This window comes from Lissotriton helveticus, chromosome 10 (assembly GCF_964261635.1).
Source record: "Lissotriton helveticus chromosome 10, aLisHel1.1, whole genome shotgun sequence".
In the NCBI taxonomy this organism is placed as follows: domain Eukaryota; kingdom Metazoa; phylum Chordata; class Amphibia; order Caudata; family Salamandridae; genus Lissotriton; species Lissotriton helveticus.
This window is the reverse complement of record NC_136071.1, coordinates 200,954,662-200,978,846: the sequence shown is the minus strand read 5'-3', so window position 1 is coordinate 200,978,846 and position 24,185 is coordinate 200,954,662. Positions and strand designations below refer to the sequence as shown.

The 24,185-nt window shown below is 43.5% G+C and overlaps 2 protein-coding genes across 4 annotated transcripts in view; one reads left to right on the top strand and one right to left on the bottom strand.

The window, feature by feature from the left end:
• Window positions 1-24,185, bottom strand: part of METTL9 (methyltransferase 9, His-X-His N1(pi)-histidine) — a 219,639-nt gene that overhangs the window by 12,162 nt on the left and 183,292 nt on the right. The window lies entirely within an intron of this gene.
• Window positions 709-24,185, top strand: part of IGSF6 (immunoglobulin superfamily member 6) — a 39,429-nt gene continuing 15,952 nt past the window's right edge. Inside the window, exons 1-2 of the mRNA XM_078665130.1 lie at window positions 709-844; window positions 20,049-20,405. Of these exons, the coding sequence (XP_078521256.1) occupies window positions 790-844; window positions 20,049-20,405 (412 nt within the window). The 5' untranslated portion in view covers window positions 709-789. The remainder of the gene's footprint in view (window positions 845-20,048; window positions 20,406-24,185) is intronic.

The following is a 24,185-nucleotide window of genomic DNA, read 5'->3' as shown; positions in this document are numbered from 1 at the left end:
CATCGTTCACCCCCTTTATCTCAAACACAAAGATTTTCTAGAATAAGTTATCCAGTTCCACCGGTGAAACAACCCTCAGAAGAATCAAGGAAAACTATCCAAGCACGCCATTTTACAATTTATTTATTTGAAAAGTCTTCTATAGCGCGAACGGGACACTTGCGGGTGTCAGCGCGTTTTACAAGTAAATGAGGCAATGACGTACAAATCTTTACGCATAGTAAAAGTAAATATCTGGTGCTAGATAAAGGGAAGCATTCTGTAGCCTTCATATGACTGAATTTATTCATGGAAGTAACAGGCAGACCGAGCCAATGGAAAACACGGAAGCTGGGCACATGACGAGGCAACTGCAACTTCCTCGTCTAGCACCTTCCTATTTTGAGTACTGAGACGGGCGAAGTGAAAACAGGAGTAAAGAGATAGATAACCAGTTAGTAGCTGATGCATTATTTCCTCATCCCTGTACACATAGAGTAAGTATATGGGTGAAGTAAGGACAACCAGAGTCATGAAGATTATCTCCCAATCATAGAGGCATTATCCGACCAGGCTTGTGTCCTCAGTAAGTGAATCACTGTGAAGTTGTCAACAAGATCTGTCCTCTTGACTTGTCACAAGATGAGCAGCTAAATCCAAGACAAGAAAACCACACCTCTTATATGAAGAAAACGGTTTCTGTGCAATGCAGTGTTCAGGAAGTGTTGAAATCTTTTAAACAGAGGCCCTCAGAAGCACATAAACCCAAGTTCCCTGTTTTTTAAAGCTCATAATATCTAGACATGCAGAATGGTACGCCTAGATTTGCCAGCCCTGATCCTTCCTGTGATCCTGTTGAACAGTGGTAAGGCACACTTACTTTTTGAGAAACAATCATTTTATACCAATGTCTTAGTGTGATTTTGGCAATCTATGAACTCGAGGCGACCTCGTTATATTTGTTGTGTTTTCCACTGTTAATGTATATACTATGTGCATATTCTTAGATTGTGGTGTGAAATCCCTCGATAGAGGATCGCAGGGGAGAGTGTGTGTGTGGATTTTCATGTTTGAACGGGGCTTTCCAAGTTACCGTTGCTGTGGATGTGTGGCGCTGGAGTCCTTTTATATATATTTAGATTTGTTTTATTCGACATTTGTCGACACAACGGCAATGCTTAAACACGTTGCTCACGTGCCTTAACAGAAAAAAAACATATCTTTATAAAACCTAGGTGTTCTAATTTTACACCGTAATGTTTCCGCAAACATAAAGCAAAGCAGTTGTGTTGCTTTTAGTCAACTGCCACCAAAATGTCGTATAATTAGTGATCGGAATATTTCCCCTACGCACAGGAGTAATGTTTGTCATTTAAGTTGCACGTTAGTATTGTCGTGTTTGAATGGAATTTGCTATTTTCGGTTTTCAAAACTTGCACGAATCACACTTCTAGTTAAAAAAAATATTATTTTGGAATAGGGAAGGCTCTATAATTTAGTTAACAACTTGATAGTTTCAGGAAACGAAAGCAGCAATCTTTATAGGGAAACATCGTTTGCCAACGTCCTTTACTGGGGGGGGGGGATGCTGCTCTTTTGAAAACTATTTTTGGAAGAGAGCTTTAATACAGGTAACCGTGTGAAACCAGAATAGTTCAATATACAAACCCTCTATGCCAGCGGTTCCTAACATTTTGACTTCTGTGCACCCCCCCCCCCCCCCCCCCCCACCCCACCCACAATGAATCACTACTGGAAGCTGGGGAGCCCCACCTAAACAGTTTCTACGGTATGAGCCTCAAATAACTATAAATAAATACAGAAACAAGTATACATGAAATAAATGAACACATTTTGAAATATTATATTTAATTCACAGACAGAATCACAAAATCGAAATATTAAAGGGAAGGGGAAGGCTTTTAAAAATGCTGTTTTAGTTCTAAGAGCGGAAGATCTATGCTACACTCTTGCATATCACTTTTCTTTTGTGCTTCTAATGCATGTTCTTTTTGCCGCTTACATTTTTTTTCAGCTCCACTTCAATTGAGGTCACTAATCTTCTTGTGCTCTTATGAGTCAAGATGAGGATATCGTTTTACTTTTAGCATCCAATTTCAAATTCCTTCAGTTTTACAGGGCATTTTAAAAAAGTTTGCACTTCATGGGTATAGAAATATTTAATTTTCCAAACAGTTGTGGTCCCCCTTAGTAGGCAGCGTGCAACATTATCCCACTTTTTTTTAATATTTCTTTGATTGATTTTGATTTTACACCAAGTATTCATTTAAATTCTGGGGTATACAGTGAAGTTCTGGATAACAGTTTAACAATTTCTTATCCACCATAATGTACTGTTCCTTCGTCATTCCCATATAGCATATTTTATTATATACCAAACAAAGTGAACTGCAAGTTTAACCCCCCCCCCCTAACTAGGTTCTAATTGCAGCTATTATTTGTTTAACATAGAGTATCTTTTCTAGGAAACATTATTTTATTCCAATATGCATTGCGTTTTCCTCATCCATTGACATTCTGAGTGTTACTAGTATGTTCATTTGTCCTCTAAGCATCCTCTATTTCTTGCTCCTCCCGCCAATCAGGGTCTTGCTGTGTATCTTGGTTCAAACCTATTAATTCCTGTATCATCGTTACCCATGCTAAAAGCACCTTTGGCAGTTTCTCGTCTCTCATTGCTTTCCTCATATGTTCCTCTTCTGCTGTTGCCCATTCTTTAAGGTCAGCCACCCATTTGTCTTTGGTAGGGGCTCTGATAGCTAACCAGTGTATAGCTATCCGTCTTTATGCAACTGTTATGCCCAATACTAAAAAACGTCTGCTGGTTTTAAGCTTTGGGTTACGGACTTCTCTATGTATGCGGGACCAGTCTGCAGTTGTCAGATGTTCCTCAATAGCCATCTTCCATTTCTCCAAGGCCCGGAGTGATTTACCCTGTCTATCGGCCCGTAGCGATCTATATAATTGAGTTACAAACTTACATCCTCCTGCCATGGTAATCATAGGAGCTAATGTGTGCGTATGGTCTGGGGCCTCTGGAAATGTTGGCCATAGTTGTCTCGCTGTGGTTACCAGTTTTGCATACTGCAGGAATTGCCCTTCACCCAGCGCAAACAGTTCTATTGCGCCTTGCAGCGTGATAAACCAACCTTCGGGGTATAGCCCCCGTCTTTCCATTTCCCTACTGACACTGTGCTGTCTGGGAACACTGGGGTACCATCCAAATATCTAATTCTGGCGCATAGGGTACTTTTTAAATTACAGGCCGTACAGTGTGGTCCCAGATACTGGCCATTAGTCGTATTAGTGGAGGGATCGACTCTCCCAGTCCTAGCCCACGTTTCTTTATGCAACAAATTTAGGTGCATAAAAATATCATTTGGAAGCGTAAATGACATATCCTGATGCATTGCGAAAATTTAGCAGTGTTATCTATTTGCAGTAGATAAGAATGTAGATGTTTCTACAGGAGGGTACATGATTTCTTCTAACGACCCATAAATTAGTAGGGTTGTAAGTGTTCACAGGAATTCTCAATGGCCTTTCACGAGTATTGTTCAGACTGAATATTACAGCAAGCCTGTCATTTGTGGTGTAACAGAATTTTCCAAATCTAAAATATTTAAATACGTAATATAGAAATCAAACTTGCACCATAACTCTAATCATGATGGCGAATTCTGTTTTAGGTGTACAGATGGAAACGTAAGATTACGCATACAGCTGTTGAATTCTTATAAATAAAAAAAAAAGTGAAACATTAGAGAAGTCAAGGGCGCAATCAACAAAATATAATGGTTTTTAATTTTTTTGCTTGTGAATTATGCACATACTGCGTGTGTTCCTCTTGTAAACAATGCACAAAATAGACAATATGGTTTTGCAATAATAATATCAACATTTTGCCCAGACTTTAAGTGCTGATCCATCTCTGCTCTCCCCAGTAAACCTTCACTGTGCACTGAGCTCCCTGCTCAAGACAGCCTGATATCTACATAAAACAGCACAGTGGCAGAGAATATCTCAACAGCCACTAGTGGGCAGTGCTAGCAGGAGGCATACAACAGCTTATGCGTATCACAACTTAGGGCTACCAGGGCCACCCACAGCAGGTAGGCTGTCTATTGGCTGCCATATGCCCAGCCAATACAGCAAGTAAATCTGATGCTGATAACATCAGATTCAGGTACTGTACCTACAATCACTGTTGGGGTGCATGGTGGAGTGATAGGCTGGCCAGTTCTCTGCGGGCCAGTGATGTCATTATGGCTTGAGGCACTTCGGATTGCACAATCTGCACAGTAAACACAAGGAGATGATGGACGGAGCGCTGAAACTTTTCAGACACTCATCCCCCATCACTATTAGATATGGGTTAAATCCATCATCGTTCTTCTGCTCACTACGCCACCCCGGGTCAGACCCAGCCATTTGGAAATAAGTCTTGACCCTGTTCCTCATGGGAACAACCCAGCCCAAATTGCCAGGCCAGCTCTTCCCTGGACCGGGAACAAGCATCCTGGGACGCGAGTCCCTTGCTCACTTTGCCACTATTGAAGTTGTTGGCCGTAGTCACTAAATATCTAAACCACTGCAAGAGTAAAGAACAAGTTACTTACCTTCGGTATTGATATATCTGTAAGAGACATATATTAGTTATAGTACAAAGCTTTATTTCGATATCAAATATCTTAAAAAGCACATTTACCGTTAAAAACACAATTAATTTGAGACATACATTAAAAAAGCACTTAAACAAGAATACAATAGTAATAAAAATCTATTAAACCAATTACAGCTTTGGACAAAGTTAAAAAGTGGTCGCCTTATATGGTTAACGTTAGTCTTTCAGTCTGATCACCCACGCCCAACTAAGGAATTTGGCCACCCCACAAGCTAGCGTGGTGTTAGGATCTGTCTGCAAAATTCTGAGGGCAGAAGAGTAATTCTTGGTCTCACGCTGACGGCAGACAGGTTTTAACCATTTCGACCTAAGTGTGTTATAAGAGCGACATACAAAGAAAAAATACTTAGTTCGATTTGTTGTGGGGGCGCACCAAGAAGAAGTCCAAAAAAGAGTATTGCTCGTGTAAATAGAAAAGTTATTTATTTATTTTTATCCGTTCTTTTAAAATACAAGTCACCAGGCACTTTACAAAACAGATCAGCCAACGCGTTTCACTCCCTTCCCGGGAGTTTCTTCAGGGCAAATAGGTGCTTATCAGGACACATATGATTAAATCACTCTACTTCTTGTTTTCGAATAATATCTCTTTTTCCTGCCCGTCTAGCAGTTCTTATGTTGGTCTGTCATGTGAGGCGATGTAGTCTTCCCCACATACGTTTCACGTTCCCAATGTCGAGCAATTATTGATATCCGGGAGGTTAAGTCTCTTCCTCGTCCTGACCGTACGTAGAGGTATTGTCGTAGTGAATCTGTACGAGTAGACGTGGTCGTTTCACTGTGGCGACTTAACTTCCCGGATATCAATAATTGCTCGACATTGGGAACGTGAAACGTATGTGGGGAAGACTACATCACCCCACATGACAGACCAACATAAGAACTGCTAGACGGGCAGGAAAAAGAGATATTATTCGAAAACAAGAAGTAGAGTGATTTAATCATATGTGTCCTGATAAGCACCTATTTGCCCTGAAGAAACTCCCGGGAAGGGAGTGAAACGCGTTGGCTGATCTGTTTTGTAAAGTGCCTGGTGACTTGTATTTTAAAAGAACGGATACAAATAAATAAAGAACTTTTCTATTTACACAAGCAATACTCTTTTTTGGACTTCTTTTTGGTGCGCCCCCACAACAAATCGAACTAAGTATCTTTTTTGATCTGGAAAGCACAGCAACGTCAAACAGCAGCTGACGTTGGGGTTGGCAGCACAAAGCTCTAAAGACTTATTCTGGAATTGGATTTTAGGTGCGGCACCGTAGGGTCCGCTGCTGCATTCTTTGAGATTTCTATATACAAAGAAAAAATGCGGGATAGTTTCGGGTACATTGGTACAAAACGGACAGTTAACAGGTGTTTGGTGGGTGGTTTCCACTTACATGTACGTTGACGAACCGGAAGAGTTCCCAGTCTGAACTGAATGTAAAGTGCCCTATCTCTGGGTTTCCTAATGAAGTCCAGATAGGGTTCCAGACGATGTACTGTCTTGTGTAAGCGGAACTCATCTCTCAAGCTGCCCAAGTTGGTATCTCTGAGATCTTGGGCATCAACCCATGTCCAATAGGCTCTCTTAATTTTCGTTTTTGTCACCGAAACACCTGACTCCCATGCAATATTAAAACCAATAGCCAATAAAAACTTTTTTACCCTAGCAAGCCAGACGATTTTGTGGGACCCCTGCATGTTCATGACTTCTCTTAGGCCATCTGCATAGCTAGATAGCTCGGGTGTGCGCCACAAACGGGCCCAATAGAGAAGCGAGCGCAGAGTGATTAGGTCTTTGATTGATCGGCGACCCATGTCGCACAGGAGTGGCTTAGTTGGAGTACCCCTAGGTAATGAAACGAGCACTCTAAAAAACGTATTTTCTGCCGTAACGATGGCATCGACATTGTTAAAGCCCCAGAGCTCAGCTCCATACAATGCACAACCTACAGCTTTTGCAGCATAAAATCTCCAGCGTAGATTTGGCTTACCTGCTAGGGTTAAAATAAAGGAGCTTGGTTTTGGTTGTTATAATTACCAAGCCCCTCAGATTGCAAATTAGACAGAAACGATCTAAAAGCTTCTGGAGTCTCTAATTCATTTATTGGACTTGACAAATTCTATGTTTATCTTTAGGTGCCCCTCTGTCCTGAGGAAGACCCCGTCTGTAAGGATTAGAACCAACCTACATGTTGCTCTAGGGGTCAAAACGTCGACACACCATTGATGCCAGTATTATCACCATTAAGAATATGTGGAATTTAGTAACATGCCAAACAATTCGATTGCGGTACTATTGATTATTTGTCACTTACCTTCTTACCCCACTCAAATCACTTTCCTCCCCTCCCCCCACCCAGTTGGGCACACCAACGTGACATATGAATGTCCTTTGTGAACTGTTTTCATAAGAGATGCGCAGCATGTGCTTAGTGTGATTAAATAACACTGGAGCACTCATTATTTCTCTGTTTTATTTGTTTAAATAATTTCTTTCACTGTTTTGATGCAACAACACTGGGACCACCACATTATAGACTGTATTACACCTAGGTCCCAGCGATTTTGGGTAGACCCTTCTTTATAACGGCCTGTGGCTCTGGGGGGAACATGGTGGGGCACCCCTTCAGTAGCCACGAACGGAGAGAAAAGCAGACTGCGCGGGGCGAGAGGTGGTAGCGAGGCCCAAAGATCTGGCCGTAGCCCTAGAATCCTTAATGCGCTCGAGCGCGGTGTCCGCTTTGTCGCCAAACAAGCGACGGCCATCTAGGGGCATGTCCAAAAGAGTCGATTGGACATCGTCCAAAAAGCCAGTGGACCTCAGCCAGATCTAGCGTCTCAGAGCTACCGACGATTAAATTGTTCTGCCTAGCGAGTCAGCGGTGTCCAGCCCACACCTAATGGCGAACTTTGCTGCATCTCTGCCCTGAGCGACTGCACGGGAGAGAGTGGTCTGGGCCTCACGGACATGGGACCATGTCCCACACAGAGTGGATGAAACGGCCCAAAAGACATGCTGTGTTCACCGACCGCATTCCCAAGCTGGCAGAAGGAAACATCTTCTTCCCAAGAGGATCCAGCTTCTTGGATTCCCTATTTGGGGGAGAAGTAGGGAATGCGCCCTTAGAAGCAGAGGCTTGGACCACCAAATTCTCAGGGGTAGGATGTTGGGAAGAGAAAATAGAGTTGCCCGGGGGCCGGGCGGTGGCGGCGGCAATCATCCTATCCACAGGTGCCACTGTGCTTGGCTTGGACCAGAAGAATGGCAGTGAGGGCCTCATTAAACGGCAGCAGGGTCTCCGAAGAGGCAGATGCCAGTTGAAGCAACTCGGTCACGAGGTTGGTCCTGACCGCCACCGTAGGAAGCTCAAGGCCTCAGCCGCCCTACGCAACACCACTGCGTATGAGGCTCCCTCCTCCGTAGCCACAGTAGAAAGCATACCAATGTCTGGTAAGGTGTCCAGACCACTGGCATCACCCAACTCCTCTCTCCAGTCAGATCACTCAACTGGTCTGCTAGACGGTCAACAGACCCCTCCCAGTCCTCCTCACCCTCATCTGGCTGGCACTCGGGGAGACAGGGAACACAGGATAGAACAGTGGTACAAAAGTACCTGCCGGCGTTGGATCCGGCGTCGGTCCGGCGCTGTGTCCAGGTCAGGGTGGAGGCCGGGATAGACACTGGCTGGGAACACAACTGGCGTTGGAGGGGGCAGAGGTGTCGTCAATGGACTCGACGCTGGCGGAGGTGTCATAAGGTCAACCGGCGCCGATCCGGATCTAGGCCTGGATTCCTGGGGGCCCTGCAGCACCAGGGTTAGAGCCGCAGGGTTCGAAGGCGCGCCGGCGGAGCCGGATTGCCCAAAGATCGAATGAAGGGCTTTGTAAAAACTACGAAGTTCGGCAGGGGTCGCTCCGGCTCCCGGAAAAGGAGGGAAGCTCGGAGACAACCTAGCAAGCTCAACAGGCGGAGTCTCAGGACAAACACCATCCGCAACTGCATCGGCCGACAGACGGGGTGAACATGATGAGCACCGGTGCTTCTTCGCCTTCTTTTTGTGCTTCGACTTACCTGACAACAAAGACTTAGACGATGAGTGGTCGTGATGGCTCCGCGACCAGTCCTGCTCCCTCCCTCTCGGCCGGGACCTCAAGCGGCGCGGACTGCTGGGCCTTCAGAAGCTTTCGGGACCGCTCCCGCAAAGCCTTTGGGTTCATGGCCCAACATTCGGAGCACGACTTCGGGTCGTAGTCACACTCCACACACCAGAGGCACACGAGGTGCAGGTCCGTAACTGACATCAATTTGTGCCAGGTGTCACAAGCCTTGAAGCAGGTCTGACGTGATATCCCTAAGTGCACTCGAAAAGAGGTTGACAAAAGTAAAAAAAATAGTTAGTCAAACAGTGAGTAAAGGTACCGCTCTCTTTGGAACTTGCTCTAAAAAAATTCTCAGGATCTAGTCTGACGCCTGGGGGTGATTCTAAGGTAAGGAATCTATAACTAATAGTCTCTTTCAGATATCATGTGTAACGTAAGTATGCAGTCTAAAATCTTGTCCAGCTGGTAGATACCTGAATGTTGTGAATATGAAGAGCACATATATCTTGCATGTGGGTGCCCTGTATATGAGGTATATCTCTGGAATTACATTACCAGAGATATTAGGGTACATTGGTCATAGTGTCAAGGTCATAAGTGTGTTCCATGTTAATGATCCCAGATCTACGTGTGAGGTATGTCTTTTCAATATTCATAATAAACACAATTGCTGCATTTTTACCACTCAAAGTTGGTGGCCGTTCATGCACGTTAGTATTCTTCTGGTATCTACCTGGAAGCTACTTCGCCTGTTTACACGTCTTCAATTACCTAGATATTCAACTTAGGTTTCTGGCACCCGGTGCATTAGAGAAATCGGAAGGAAGGGAAGGTGCCGCCACACAAAGCAACCAACAAACAGTGAGTATTGAAAATAGCACCCGTTACTGGGTAGCCCGGACACGCTGGGATGAATTTGTCTTTAAATTCATTTCCCCTTTTCTATCCCAATATGTGACGGTGTGCACCTTTTCGTCGTGACCCATGGGGCATATTCCCTAAACTGAATAGGTAAGAAGATGCATTAGTATATGGCATGATTTACCCCTTCAGAGCCGTATTATGAGTACATTACACTGCCATGAATGATTCAGGGGACATGCAGACATTGTGTTACTTTGTCTCACATTTGTTTTCTGCGCGATGTGATCAAATATATGTAATCATTTTAAACACTCTGTACAAAGATGATAATTTTTCTCATTGATATGCCACAGCCATGATGATAATGAACATGTTTTCTTGAAATTGTTTAACCATGATATGGATCTGTTTTCTTAAACAAACTGCCAGTATTAAGCCAAAACATACCTGAAGCTCCAATAAAAGACCTCACAGAGAATGTGTGTGTCAAATCTCACAAATTTGTAAGTATGATTCATTGCTTGCTATATTTACCCTGCGATGTCTGGTATCAAGTCCAGCGCCAGACACACAGTGGTCCACTCTATGGGACCTTCTTGCTGCCAGAAACATTATAACACTGTGTTTTTTCTTTCTATTTGTTTTTCTTCTTCGTTTTGCGATCTAGGTTTGATAACCAAAGATAAGATTCAATAGTCGGTACCGCCCTATTAGAGGGGGACCTCTCCACCCCACCATTCCGGGGATGGGACACTCAATTTTCACTACATGTAATTTTTCAGGTCCAGAAGAAGCACCAGGGATCTCTGTCCGAGACGAACAGGGGCACGAAACATGTTGACCCATTTAATTTTGTCACTCACATTCCCATCTGACTACTAAGCGACATTACAACCCACAAGTAGCACCAACCCACCTGTTTTTTTAATCTGACAGAGGAATCCACTCATTAAAAAAACATAGTACCGATATCCCCTAGTTAGTTTTATACTCACTCACTTCCTTAAGAGCACTCTCTCACACGCATCATATGCCGAGAATATCAAAAGATCTCTGCTAAAGTGACCCTTCGGGGGACCCATAGGGCACTGCAGCACCGGCCTGACGAGGAGAATCCTCCCTAAGATAAAGCATGACATCCCTTGGGATGTGTGAGGGCAACAAGTAATAGTCTTGTTGACTACCTTATCAACATCCTAGATCCTCTCCTTTCTTTAGATCCTCACTAGGAACAGTGACTCCACCAATTTGGAGAATGATGCATTTGCACATGTCACAACAAATGTAAACAAAATCACACAACCAGCAATAGTGGCTGCATCATTGCGCCTTTTTTGGCCAATGTTGCACATCATTTGAGTCTAGTGATACCAACCACCAGTGACCCAGACCAGCGCTGTCCAATGGGGGGCAAGTCATGGGCACAACTTGCAATTCGGTGCAAATTTCACATGAAGCCCTTGTCTGGGGTGTCAATATGCACCAATCAATACAACAAATCGCATACTTTTACCTAATAAGGTGACAAATGTCCTTTCCACGCCTTTATGCATGAGCAACACATCAGGCTGTTTTTTTTCTTTGAACTTTGGTATTCGTAATTGCGAGGCAAGACTGGAAAAGCAGAATTACAGATGATGGAATACATATTTTTTTGGAGGACCGTACGTTGTTAAAGTTGATCTTCCTGATGAAGCCCCTAGGTATAGATGAGCGGCAAATCGAACAGAGACTCTCGATTTGATGTCACTTTAAACAAGCTTTGGCAAAGCTAAAAAGACTGTCCTTGGCAAGCTGATACAACGGTTAATTCTTTCAATCTTTTCATTGCAAACATATATCAGAAAAAAAAGAAATAAAAAAAGCATGGTGCCACCAAAATGTGGCGACCCTATGTTTGCAATAAACATTTTAAAATGAGACTTTTCAATTTTAACGCACATCACAGGTAAATACAATTCCTACTGATGCAAAGAAACGATATTATTGTTTTTCAATTACTGTAATTTGAAGATCTAGATTAAATGCACAAGGATGGCTAAATATATTATTTTAGAAATAAAGAATGGAACAAGGCAAAGTACAGTATTGGTCCACATGCCTTATCAGTGAAAAGCACATGTGCATAGGTGATCTGGACAAAATGCCTTTACTCACAAGGCAGCCAATGGTTGAAGTGGGCGGACCCAATGGTCTATGTTGTATGCTGTGGCAGGCAGAAACAAAATATGAAGGACAATTGAATAGATCAATGGTTAAAGCGGGATGACCCAAATCCCATATATGTATGTATAAATGTATGTATGTATAAATGTATGTATTTATTATTTATGATCTTTTTATTCTACAAGGCTGGTGAGATAATTAAAGCTGTTTCTAGGCCACACAAAGATAGTGGACACACTAACACACAAAAAGTCCTATTGTGTGCAAATGCGGCAGAGTCTTCCATCGACCCAAATTTCACCATGGACAATTGATGATTTCTAGTAGGGGAGAACCCTGGACAAATATTACATGGTCTACACGTTTTGGAAAAAACTGCTGTACCTTGAACCAAAAGGGGAACCTCTGCGTGGAAAAAACACAAACACTTGATTCACTCTGCAACAAAGTGAGTGTCCTCCTCTGGGGCTGATTCAAGGTGCCAATCAAATCTTTTGTCAGTCCCCTTTCGGCAGACAAATAAAAACACAGAAAGAAGAGCCCCTGTACCCGGCTACATAATTTGGTGGCATAAAATGAATACAATTAATGAAAAACATGCAGACGTTTGGGTACTCAATATCTCATATAAAACTAGGTTTAATTCTATACAGATTTGGCCAATGTTACTTTGCAAGTGTAGCTGCGAAGGCCAGGATTAGTCACTAATTTTCACCAAATATCCTTTAAAGCTTATTTTGAATCCTATATAGTTTAAATTAATATCAGTGACGCCAATGTACCTGAAGATGCACAATTTCCCATAACCGTTTTCGAAACCTTTTTTATGGGTGTCCTGAAGCATTTGTGTAATTAGACCTTTCGGCAGCTTTGACAAAGCTTTATTATGTTCTATGAGCCATGTTTTTTTCCATCCTATGTCACAGACTGGGCAACAAGCTAACACAGAAGCTGTGCTACTGCAACATGACCACACACTGGGGCTACCCCAAGGATCAACTCTTTTCTGACTTTACAATAACATCTTTGAGCTCCCACTTGTTGAGGTGTTAAGGTGCCTTTGTCTAATGACATACAGATCATGTTAGACTACTACGGGTGCTCGCAGTATGATGTAAAGATAGTTGGGTGTCAATAGTCTTCGGAAAAATGAGGACAAAACAGTGGTTCAGCTTTTTGGCTACACTGACTTTGACACCTTGTCCTTACGTTGACCAGTACATCTTGGCTCTGCTTGTGACCTTCTGGAATTAGTCGGGAATCTTGGGTTGATATTTGAAACTCAGATCAACATAGTGTAGGAACAATGCAATAACATCAAGTGCTCTAGGAAAAACAGCATGGAACTCTTCCTGCCATCAAAAAAAGAGGCCATTTTCTGGCATTTCCATGAAATTTGACAACCAAAGTCTAACGCCTTAAATCTATCTTTGTAAATGCTGGCACTAACTGTCACAGATCAATCTTTGACAAAAACCATCTGCTTGAACAAGGTCATAAAATATAAGGTGACAACATGAAATGTCCGTCTATACTGACATCGCAAAAGGTAACTGTTTAGACTTCAAGCAGTATACAGTATACAGCTCAGCCACCGATGCAGCAGCAGCCTCCTCCGCTGCACCCGCCATCTCCGCCGCACACACCAGGGGTGCCGCTCACTGACCTGCTGATTCTGTGACCTAAGGAATCCCTTTCTTGCTCTTGTAACACACCGCATTCCCTGTGGCAGAGGTCGGCTGGTGGGAGCGTTACTGCAATCGGCGGTAAATCACCGCGCTCTCAGCGCGCCCTGCCCAGGTTGTAGTGCTTGGGCTGTGTCCAGGAAAAGCCTACCGGGGGACTGCGAGGCCCAGAAACCACCGCTCTTTGGAGCCGGCGCCTCTTCCCCCGGCGGCCACGCCCTTAGAACCTCCCCAATAAACAGCCAGCCTCTAACGTGCCGCGGGTCGCAGCCCGGGGCGAAGACCGGGCAAAGAGCGGGCCGTTTAAGGCCGTTAGAGGCTGGTAGAGACTGGACTGGGCCACCCCTCTGATATTTTCATCTGGACTTCTCCAATTTATCACTACTCTAAGAACCCCCTCTGACTCATAGCCCAAGAAGAATAATAATGGTTCTCACGAGAGGATCCAAAATTAAAACCAAAGCCCCTAGCTCAGTGGGTAAGTTGCTTGGCCCTATGGACGACTTCCTAACGAAAGCTAATACATTTATAGATCAAAGTATTTCAATGATGGAAGAAAGGGTCTCTTTAGATCTGGCATTTGCCAAAAGATCCTCACTGGGTATCCTGGCGCAAGCCAGATCCCCAGTACTAGGAGCTTCAAACGCTGAGGTAGTGCCAACTCGAGAGAGACGCAGCTTGCCAAACACAGTAGACCTGTCAGTATCCCAGCTTGCGGACTCCCAGCTCAGCTTTGATTTAGAAAAAACACCAGATTTACTTCCGGTAACATCTCCACAAACTTCCTCCACAGACAAAAGAATAGAAAGGGGTAGGAGGGAGGGAGCTATTAGTAAGAAAAGGGCGCCCAGAAATCCTATCACACCAAGAAGCCTGGTGCTGCCATCCAGCATCTCACAAAATCAAGACGATAGGTTGGTACAAATAGAGATTTTAGCATCAGTCCATCAGCCAGAAAAGGAACCATCTACTCCGAAAGTCTTGGACCCTCACCTTCTCACACAAGCCCAAGTGGACTTGAGTGTTACGGAGGCCCAGGAATTAACACTTTCCAGCATAGCTAGCATAGTTAAACAGGCACTCCAACCCTTAGAACACCGATTAGTAATCCTAGAGTCGCAAATCTCAAAACTCCTAAAAATCCAACAATCAACTTTCTCATCATGCCCACAAAAAACAGGAGGAAATAACACTAATAAATGAACTATTACCAACTCAGCCAACGCTAATCCATCTTTGCCCAACCCGCAACAAAAAACTCTCCGGATAACCATTCCAAATGTGCCCGCTAATAAGAACACCTTAAATTCGACTGAAACATCAAAAACTGCTGCTGCTCTGAGTACTACTAATAACTCGCAACAGGTAATCACCTTAACCTCCCCAGGTGCGACACCTACAACTGCAGCCACCCCGGTCGCACCCAGCAGCTTCGCTAATAAAATTCCTGGCAAAAATGTAAATAAATTAACAACAAAAACTTTAGTCCCCTTAGTCCCACCACCAAAAACCCCCTCGGATAGGCCCAAGAGAAATACTGCAAGGAACCCTGGCCCCTCACGACTCCCAGCAGATTTTCCTCCTGAGGCCTCACCGTACGTGGTGGTTATGGCCGGTGTACCCGAATTAACAGATCTCAATTCGGAACCGGCTTGGTCCTTAAAAAATAAGGCCCAGCATTGGCTCCAGACTAACCGCCCGATTCCATCTACCTGGCACGGAAGAATTAGATCCGTAGCAAGGGTACCGTGGGTGGGCAGTACTAGAAAAACCATTCCCGGGGATTGTATAACGATCACTTTTGAGGACCCACGCGTAGCGGACTATGTCTGCGCGTGGGAAGATATCACCTCAAATGGAGGAATTAAGATCAAGTCACTTTCCTTCTTTTATCCTTTTAGGCAAGTGGACCGCTTCATACAGGAGCAGGAGCCTCCCTGGTCTGTTCCATTCCCCAGGCAGGACGACCTACCAAACCCTAGATACCACGCTCCCCCTAACATATATGAGCCAGATTATTCCTGGCACACAGTAAGACAACGCCACCAGGGTGGACGATGGGACGATAGAAAACCCCACACGCAATGGCCCCCATTCAGAGGTCAATCCCGGTGGGATCCATGGCATAACATCCCGTTATACAATAGGTACAGTGGCCTAGAAATGGTCGACTGACCATTAACAGAGATCCCTCCAAACGAGCTTCACGTATTCCCGTCACCACAGCTCCCTATTACTTCCTCAGATCCCAGAAACAAGGAATTCATAACCTCAATAGAAGAATTAAATGATGACTTTTCATCAATTACAGTTCTTTACTGGAACACCGCAGGCCTCCGAAATAAAATCGAGGATGGATCCGCGCAGAAGTTCCTAAACCCATATCAAATAATCTGTCTCCAAGAGACATGGTCACTAGAAGAACTACATCTACAAGGTTATAAAACCTTCTTCATTCCAGCATTAACCAGCCTAATGGGCAGACCGAAAGGCGGATTAATAATTTACATTGCAAACACCCTACCACTTAACAAAGTGGTTACACTCTCTCAGGATGCTAACCACCAAATCCTCTCACTAACCCTGGCAAATAAAGAAATAATCATCTTGACCAATTTATACAATAATTTACCGGAAGAAAACTTTATAACTCTCCTCACAACCCTATATGATAAATTAAAACAAGTTCATCACTGGAGATCTGTAAATAAGGCAACCAACCTAATCTGGGGAGGAGATTTTAATCTCCACCCCTGCACAGCGACCAACCTATTGTGCTGCGGGATAGTGGACGAATTTAATGTACCATTACCGCACTTTGCTCATAATAAACTGGGAAATGCTATTAACACTGTCCTGTCGGACTTGGATCTGCACATTGCAAACCATCCGGAGGCAGACCCAAATAAATTCACCCCGACTTATGTGGGCAGAGGTCATCAAACTACAGTAGATTTTATACTCCTTTCCCCAAACCTTATGAACAAAGTTAAAGATTTTGGGGTCATTGCTAACCCCCTCAGTGATCACTCAGCCTTAACAATTAAGATTTCTATGCCATCCAACTCCTTCCATAAATTGGAGATGGCGACCACTCTCATACAGAACAAAATCCAGGTCGGTAAACATAACGGTTTCACAATTAAATGGGCAAAAATTAATCCTCAAGATATAACGAAAAAATTAATAACTCGGACCTACCCAAATATTGTAAAATGCCTGGACCTTGCATCAAATCATAAGGAAGTTCTGATAAACTTTAAATCAATTTTAGATTCCATAAAGGACCTACTCACCTCAAAACCCAAATCAAACAGTTCTATAAAACCAAAATGGTTTAATCATGATTGCACAGCCGCACTAACAAAATTAAAATCTGCACTACATAACAAACCGCGAAATACAGCTCAGATCCAACTCTTGAGGCGTCAATATATAGGGGAAAGAAAGCTGAGAACTGCTCAACTCAAGCAAAAACTATGGGACGACCTCCATAAAGGCGCAGTGTCAAAAAACAGCGAGCTTTTTTGGCGCACAGTCAGAACTCCATATCTCACGGAAACAGGTATCCCAAAAATAGAAGTCGCGATTGACGAAAATACATGGGTTTCTCACTTTGAAGTTATCTTCAAAAATACTTCATCAACAGAACAACTACCCCCAAAGGCCCAGTACCCCATCCTGGTGCCTTTTGACATCCCAGATCTTTTGGAGGCACTGCAGAACAGCAAACTTGGCCAGGCACCAGGACCCGATGGGGTCCCAGTGGACCTTTTTAAAAGCAACCTAGATCTTTGGGCCCCCATCTTAACTAGAGTCTGTATAGCGGCCGCGAATGAGGGAATCCTAACTTCTTGGACCAAATCAATAATGGTCCCCATTTTTAAAAAGGGGGACCGCCAAGATGTAAAATGCTACCGGCCTATTTCACTGCTGGATTCGCTCGGGAAAGTAGTGGGGAGAGTGATCCTAGAGCGTCTACAGCCGTGGAGCGAGGACCGGGGCATAATCTCTGACATTCAATTTGGCTTCCGCGAGGGCTTTGGCACTCTAGAGCAGGTCCTTAACCTCACCCTAATAATGGGCAAATACACCCAGGCCATCCCAACTAAGATCTATATGGTCTTTGTCGACCTTTCCGCAGCTTTCGACTGTGTTTCACATGCAAAGCTGTGGAGGGTCCTAGCCCAATTAGGAGTAGATCCACCTCTCTTGGACTTTCTAAGAGAGCTTTATACCGGAGCAACGGCAAGAGTGCGCTTTGGCGTAAATGGAGAGCTGACGTCGCCGTTTAGCGTAGGGCGTGGGGTCAGGCAGGGATGTGTCCTGGCCCCCTTCCTCTTCTCACTCTATACCAATGGTCTGGAGGGGGAGATGTTGGAGGGGGCTCAGGACCTCCCACGCATAAACCGCCGCCTGATCCCAGCCCTGCTCTACGCGGATGACGCTGTTATCCTCGCACGAACACCTCGCGAACTACAGAAAGCAGTGAGTAGGTACACGACCTTCATGGGCAACCTAGACCTAATGGTGAACGTGAAAAAAACGTTCGTAATGACAGCTGGTAGAGGCCAAAAAAGAATAAAACCCATACAGCTCAATAACCAAAAGCTTGAAGCTACCCCCCAATATCCTTATTTGGGGGTTATGATAGACGACCAACTTAGCTGGAAGCCAGCAGTGAACACAAGGGCTCATTTGTTCAAGAGGTCAATCGCCGCCCTAACAACTTTTTCTCAGAGACTAGGCAAAAGGGCACCAGTGGAGCTCCTCAAGATCTACAACGCCAAATGTCAGGCTATCGCAACATATGGTGCGGGAGTCTGGGGTTACACCGACATTAGTCTTATTCAGAAGGCAGAAAACGCCTTTTTAAGATTCCTGTTAGCCACCCCCAAAGGTACCTCAACCTATGCAATGCATTTAGAACTAGGCATACCCTACATAGAGGACCTAATTAAAATAGAACCGCTGATGTTGTGGCGCCGCATTTGGATGTCAGACAAAAACGCATTGACACAAGCCATCATTGCAGACTCAATGAACTTGGACAATTCCACAAAAATAAAGTGGCTCCTATATGTTAGAAACTTTTTTAATGATCTAGGCTCAGTGAACTATTACCTGGATCCGGTAACTATAACAGACATCTCGAAAAAAGACCTCAAACAGAAAGCACTAAGACATCTGGAATCCTTAAGACTTGCATCTAACGCATCAAAAACGGCAGTTATCCATGCAAATATGATTCAACTAGCCTATGACATTCACCCGTATCTGGCACTTCAAACATCAACCTACGAAAGAATGTTAATCACAAGATTTAGGCTAAACACCTTCTTTAGAATGGTTACCTTTCCGTCACAAAACTGTTGGAATGTCATTCTCCCGCCCTGTCCATGTGATGGTTCATCAACACAGTCTAATCTGCATGTGATCCTGCTCTGCAAATTCCATCAAGCCCATAGAAAGATCTGGCTATTACCGATATTAAGATCTTGGGGGTTGAGACAATGCAGACCCGCTCTTTTAAGACTGCAAATGCTGGAAACGGAAAATGTCTGTTATTTTGTTAGTAGTTTCTTAAAATCCATTATGAAACACAGAAAGAACCTTTAAAAATCCTCGTCAAGTTCACTTTGAGCGGCTCCCTGCACATTCTTGATTGACTCTTTTTTTAATTGTGAAATGAATTTTATATGAAATATTATGTAACATATGTATTTTTGCATTGTATGATATTTTCTGCTTCTTTTATGGTTTTTCCATTGTGAACAAGCCGAATAAAGATTTTATATATATATATAACCATGACATGACTCATTCTGAGTTTTAAAAAAGTATGATCCCAAAATCATTCTGCAAGAACCGAAATGACTTTGCATTTAATTTCAACTTCAGGGCATTTAAATCTAATGTGGAAAATTATTTCAGCCCTCAAACTATTACTTGGATGATTTAGAGCATACTGCAGGTGTGGAAAGCTGAATACCTAACCAAAGTTTAAGGCTCCTAGAGGATTCTAGGCAAACTTCTGAAAGGTTGGGGTGCAGGTATTTAGAATGCTGTCTCAAAAACCTTTGACATTTGCAGTCTTTTGGATTTTCAAAAGACATTTTTTACAGACAGGTATTTCTATCACATGCTGAATAAATATGGCGATTCGGAATCTGTAGCTTATGGCTAATTGTACAGTGTTAGGCCATGCGAGTCTCTCTCTTCGTTTAAATATTATTTGTGGATTGTAAGTAGTGTTTTATCAGGTTTTTGTATCCATTTTGAAAAAATCATTTGTATTGTATTTGGTGGACCTTGAAGCGGGTATAACACTTTAATTTGTGTTTTACAAATAATAACAAAATAGCTCCAATTACCCTGTAAAATTGTTCGTGGACAATTAATGGAGTAACTATGAATATGTTGTAAGTAAAGACCAAACTATATTTACTAAATAAAAATGCATACACCAAGAAGGTACTGTTGGTGTCAATGTTTTCATCAGCATGTTTAGAAATGCTTTAGTAAACAATCTGTAAATAAAACCTTCTCATATTTCCATTCAGTTGTTATCACAGACACATGCAGTATTGCTGTCCATCAGGAGAGGTGGATGAAAGTGGAACCAACCAGCAGAACAGCAACTATTACCTGCAATATTACTGCAACTGCCTGTCTCAGCCAACCCAATATCTACTGGTTTCGCTACCTCGAGCAGTACCATGAGGATTTGTGCACACCGAATTGTAACAACAAAACTTTTAAGTTCAAAGCAAGTCCATTAAAGTCAAACTGTGCGTCACTTGAGATCAACGAGTTGAGCCCCAATGACAGTGGCATTTATATCTGTGGCGTAGCATTCACAGACCTCAATGCAGCAACAAACAAGCAGACAGGACAAGGGACTATTCTTATGGTAACCGGTGAGTAACGTTGAGTTACATATGAAAGGTGGTTACCACTCGGCTGACACTAGCTGATTGGTAGTTTAACTTGCATGTGATATTTCTGTGCAGAAACAAGTGCGAGAGAGCAGTGGAAACCCGTAACAAGCAAGCTAATATTATGGCTTCTTTGTCCCTGCTGTATCACTGTAGGAGATGGAATATACACCTTTGACAAATATACCCCTAGCACCTTCATATTATACAAGAACCCTTCACACAATCAAATTACACTATGTACAGGAAGAAAGTACAATATGACAATATTGATTACATTAAAATAATAACGACAATCCAAATCATAACATTAGTTCTATATGATGTGCACACAAAATTATTATCTCGTCACTTAAATAAGACGTTTTACCACAGTACCCATTTTATAAACCTCAGTGCGTATAAACTGGGTTATTCCTGCCAGGATCCGTGGATTGGTTTGTTGGTTTACAACCAAGTTCTGCAGCAGGTCCTCAAGTTACTATGATAGCTACTGTGATATCTTACAGACTTAATTAACTGATGTGTATAGAAGGCAAGAGGAGAAACAAGAATAGGCAATTGTTCCTTTTCAAGGGCAGCCGGATATGAAAGTATGTGCCCGATATGAATGTGGGTGTTTATATTTACTGAATACAGAACACATGTTGTGAGTTATCCCTGAAGCACAGTAATAGATGTACTAAAACCCATGCAAATGCTCATATTACTAAATGGCTGTGGGATCACAACTGAGCTGCAGTAACATTGTGCAATATTTCAATTACTATATCACCATAAAGTTAGCAGCCTTAGTTTTCAAGCATGTTTTACCAAGGTGACCCTATACCTTTAGAGAATCTGGGGTAATAAAAAGCGCTAAAAAAAATGGTTCACTGGGAATTAAGGGCCAGATGTATGAAGATAACATTTTGCGATTTCCTAATTGCGAATCACAAGGATTCACAATTAGGAAATCGCAAAATGGAACGTATGAAGTTGTGTAGTACACATTTTGCGATTCCTAGGGGGTTGAAAATGACCTACTTAATGAATATTAATGAGGTAGGTCGCAATTTGCAACCCATTAGGTATCGCAAAAATCACAGAGATGGTGGCCTGCTGAGATCAGCAGACCACCATGTCTCTGATTGCTTTTAAATTAAGCAATCTATTTTTTTTGTAAAGCAGCCCGTTTTCCTTAGAGGAAAAGGAGATGCTTCACGTGGGACCACTGCCTGCTCTTAAAATGGTTTTACAAACATTCACAAAGGGGAGGGAGGTTCCTTGGGGACCCTTTCCCATTTGTGAATGGGTTACCACCTACTTGAAGTAGATGGTAAAATGTGAATGTTTCCCGGCGTAACGGGTGGAGCTCCAGTCCTTGGACTTCCCACAGCTTCAAGCGTACTTGTACGGAGCCCCCATACCACAAACCCTCCCTACTATCACCAGGACGGTCCTATTGGCTTGGCGCACTGCCCTGTGACACACGAAATGGGATAAGAAACTTACCCAACACACGCCCCTATGGCATGGTACTTGGCTGCGTGAAACTTCAACTCCCCGGGGCTTTTGTCAATGGGACCGCATAGGGATCTCGCCTCTTGGGGACGTCTGGGTTGGGGACCACATCCGGGTCTTTTCAAACTTGCAGCAATGCTATTCCCTCGATTCCTCCCAGTTTTACAGATACCTGCAGCTTCGACACGCCCTAAAGGCGCACATTACACATCCCACCTCCTTCCCTGAATTCAGTCCCCTCGAGGCCCAGGTGATGATGGGGAACTTAGGTAGAGGTGGGGTGTCGCGGATTTACCTCTCCGTGGTGAATAACGGCCCGCGTCCCTAGACCCATTGCGTGCTCGCTGGGAGGGATGGTTGGGCCCCCTGGGGGAGGCAGACTGGCGGGACGCCCTTATGGCCCCCAAAACCTTGACAACCTCCTCCAAACTGCGGCTAATTCAACTCTATTAGTTACATATGGCCTACTTGACCCCTGCGTGCTTGCATAGAGTCCGACTGCGACCCTCCCCGGCTTGTACAAGATGCAATCACACCCCGGCTGACTTTTACCACATGGTCTGGCAGTGTCCAGTCACTGCGTCATTTTGGGCAGGAGTGGAGTTGGAACTTGCACAGGCCCTGGGGTGGGAGGTTCCCACGACCCACCATGCCTACTTTTAGGGCTGTTCGACTGCTTGGACGGCTCTCGGGCCGATAAGCGCTTTCTTGGGACTGCAGTGGTGGTGGCAAAGCGGGACATTGCAGCACTCTGGTCACAGGCTAAGCCCAGACTATACGGCGTTGGAGGCGCAGGGTGGATTGGTGTGGGACCCATGGGGAACCCCTCTTCGAAGCCCGGGGGTGTACGGAACGATTTGAAAAGATTTGGGGTAAATGGTTCAACCTATCCTCTTGAATGGTGTGTGTACTTTTATGACTCATGATAACCTTGCATGTAATTTTACTCTGAAGCATGATACACAAGTCTCTGTCACAGTCTTTGATGCTGTTTATCGTCAAGATAATGTGCCCGAGTGGGCTGCTAATGTGAATTTGTGGTTTTTCCTAAATATCAATAAAGTTGATTATAAAAACCAAATGTGAATGTTTTGCAACCACATTTATGGTCACAAAACATTCATACATACTGGTGCGATTCGGTATTAAGAAGGAACGCCCTAAACACGCCCCTTCCTAATACTGACTTTGCAATTCGGGTTACCGAACTTCAAAATTAGGTTTGCTACATAAGAAGAGCATTTTTTTGCATTTGCAAAGAGGCAGATTCCGCGAATCTGCCCGTTTGCAAATGCAAAAAGGCTTGCTACATCTGCCCCAAAATCTCTAAAGCGCAGAGTGCAATCTTCCGTAGTCGAAGACAACAAACATATACAATTTTAAATTACCAAGGCATATAATAAACAGGCTAAAAGAAAGAGATTAATTTATTCAATGCATGCTTTCAACAATGGTATACTCATTTTCATAATGAAGATATGGTGCTCATGCTGTGCTCATGCTATAAGTGAAAGAGCGGTGCAGTGGAGGGTGCTGGACAAGAAAAAGAAACTGCATCACTGCTAAAAAGTCACATGACTCCTTTTTATACACAATTATTCTACCGTAAATGGAGTTTATACAAGTCTGTTGTCGACAACGTTTCAATCTCTATTATTGTGAGGTCCTCATCAGTAAAGGAGTGAGAGCACCCACTATCTGGTAATTGATGGAATCAGTTACATGGGGCTATCCTTCTATCGATGAAGAAGTGCGGCAAAGGTGTCAAAAATGTGACATGTTGGAAGCGAATCCGAGGGTAACGCACTCCCAATTGAGAGATGTTTTGTTTTTAATGTAAATGTGTTTTTCTTGGGGACATAAGATGTTGTGATTGCAATGATTTTAATTAATCAAGCAATAACGATTATATATAGGGCACTCCCAATTGAATGGGCTGGAGTGCAAGATGAGTTGCTGGGGATCCTGTAACTAGTTCGCATGGGGAGTCTTGTTCGTTATCGGTATTAACCAGACAAGTTGCTCCACCAACCAAGAACGGCCATGCACCACCACCCACAGAATCGAGAAAGAGCTATCAATATGTCAATCCTTTCCGTTTCTGGGCCGAGTGAGGTTTCCCTCGACCCCAAGCAATTAGTGGTGAAAATGTAATAAACAATGGGTATGTAATGACTATCTCTTCCTAACGAAAAATATTGCTAATGTAAGATGATATTTTGTAGACTTCTTTATGTAAAGAGTTACATTTTTGGACAA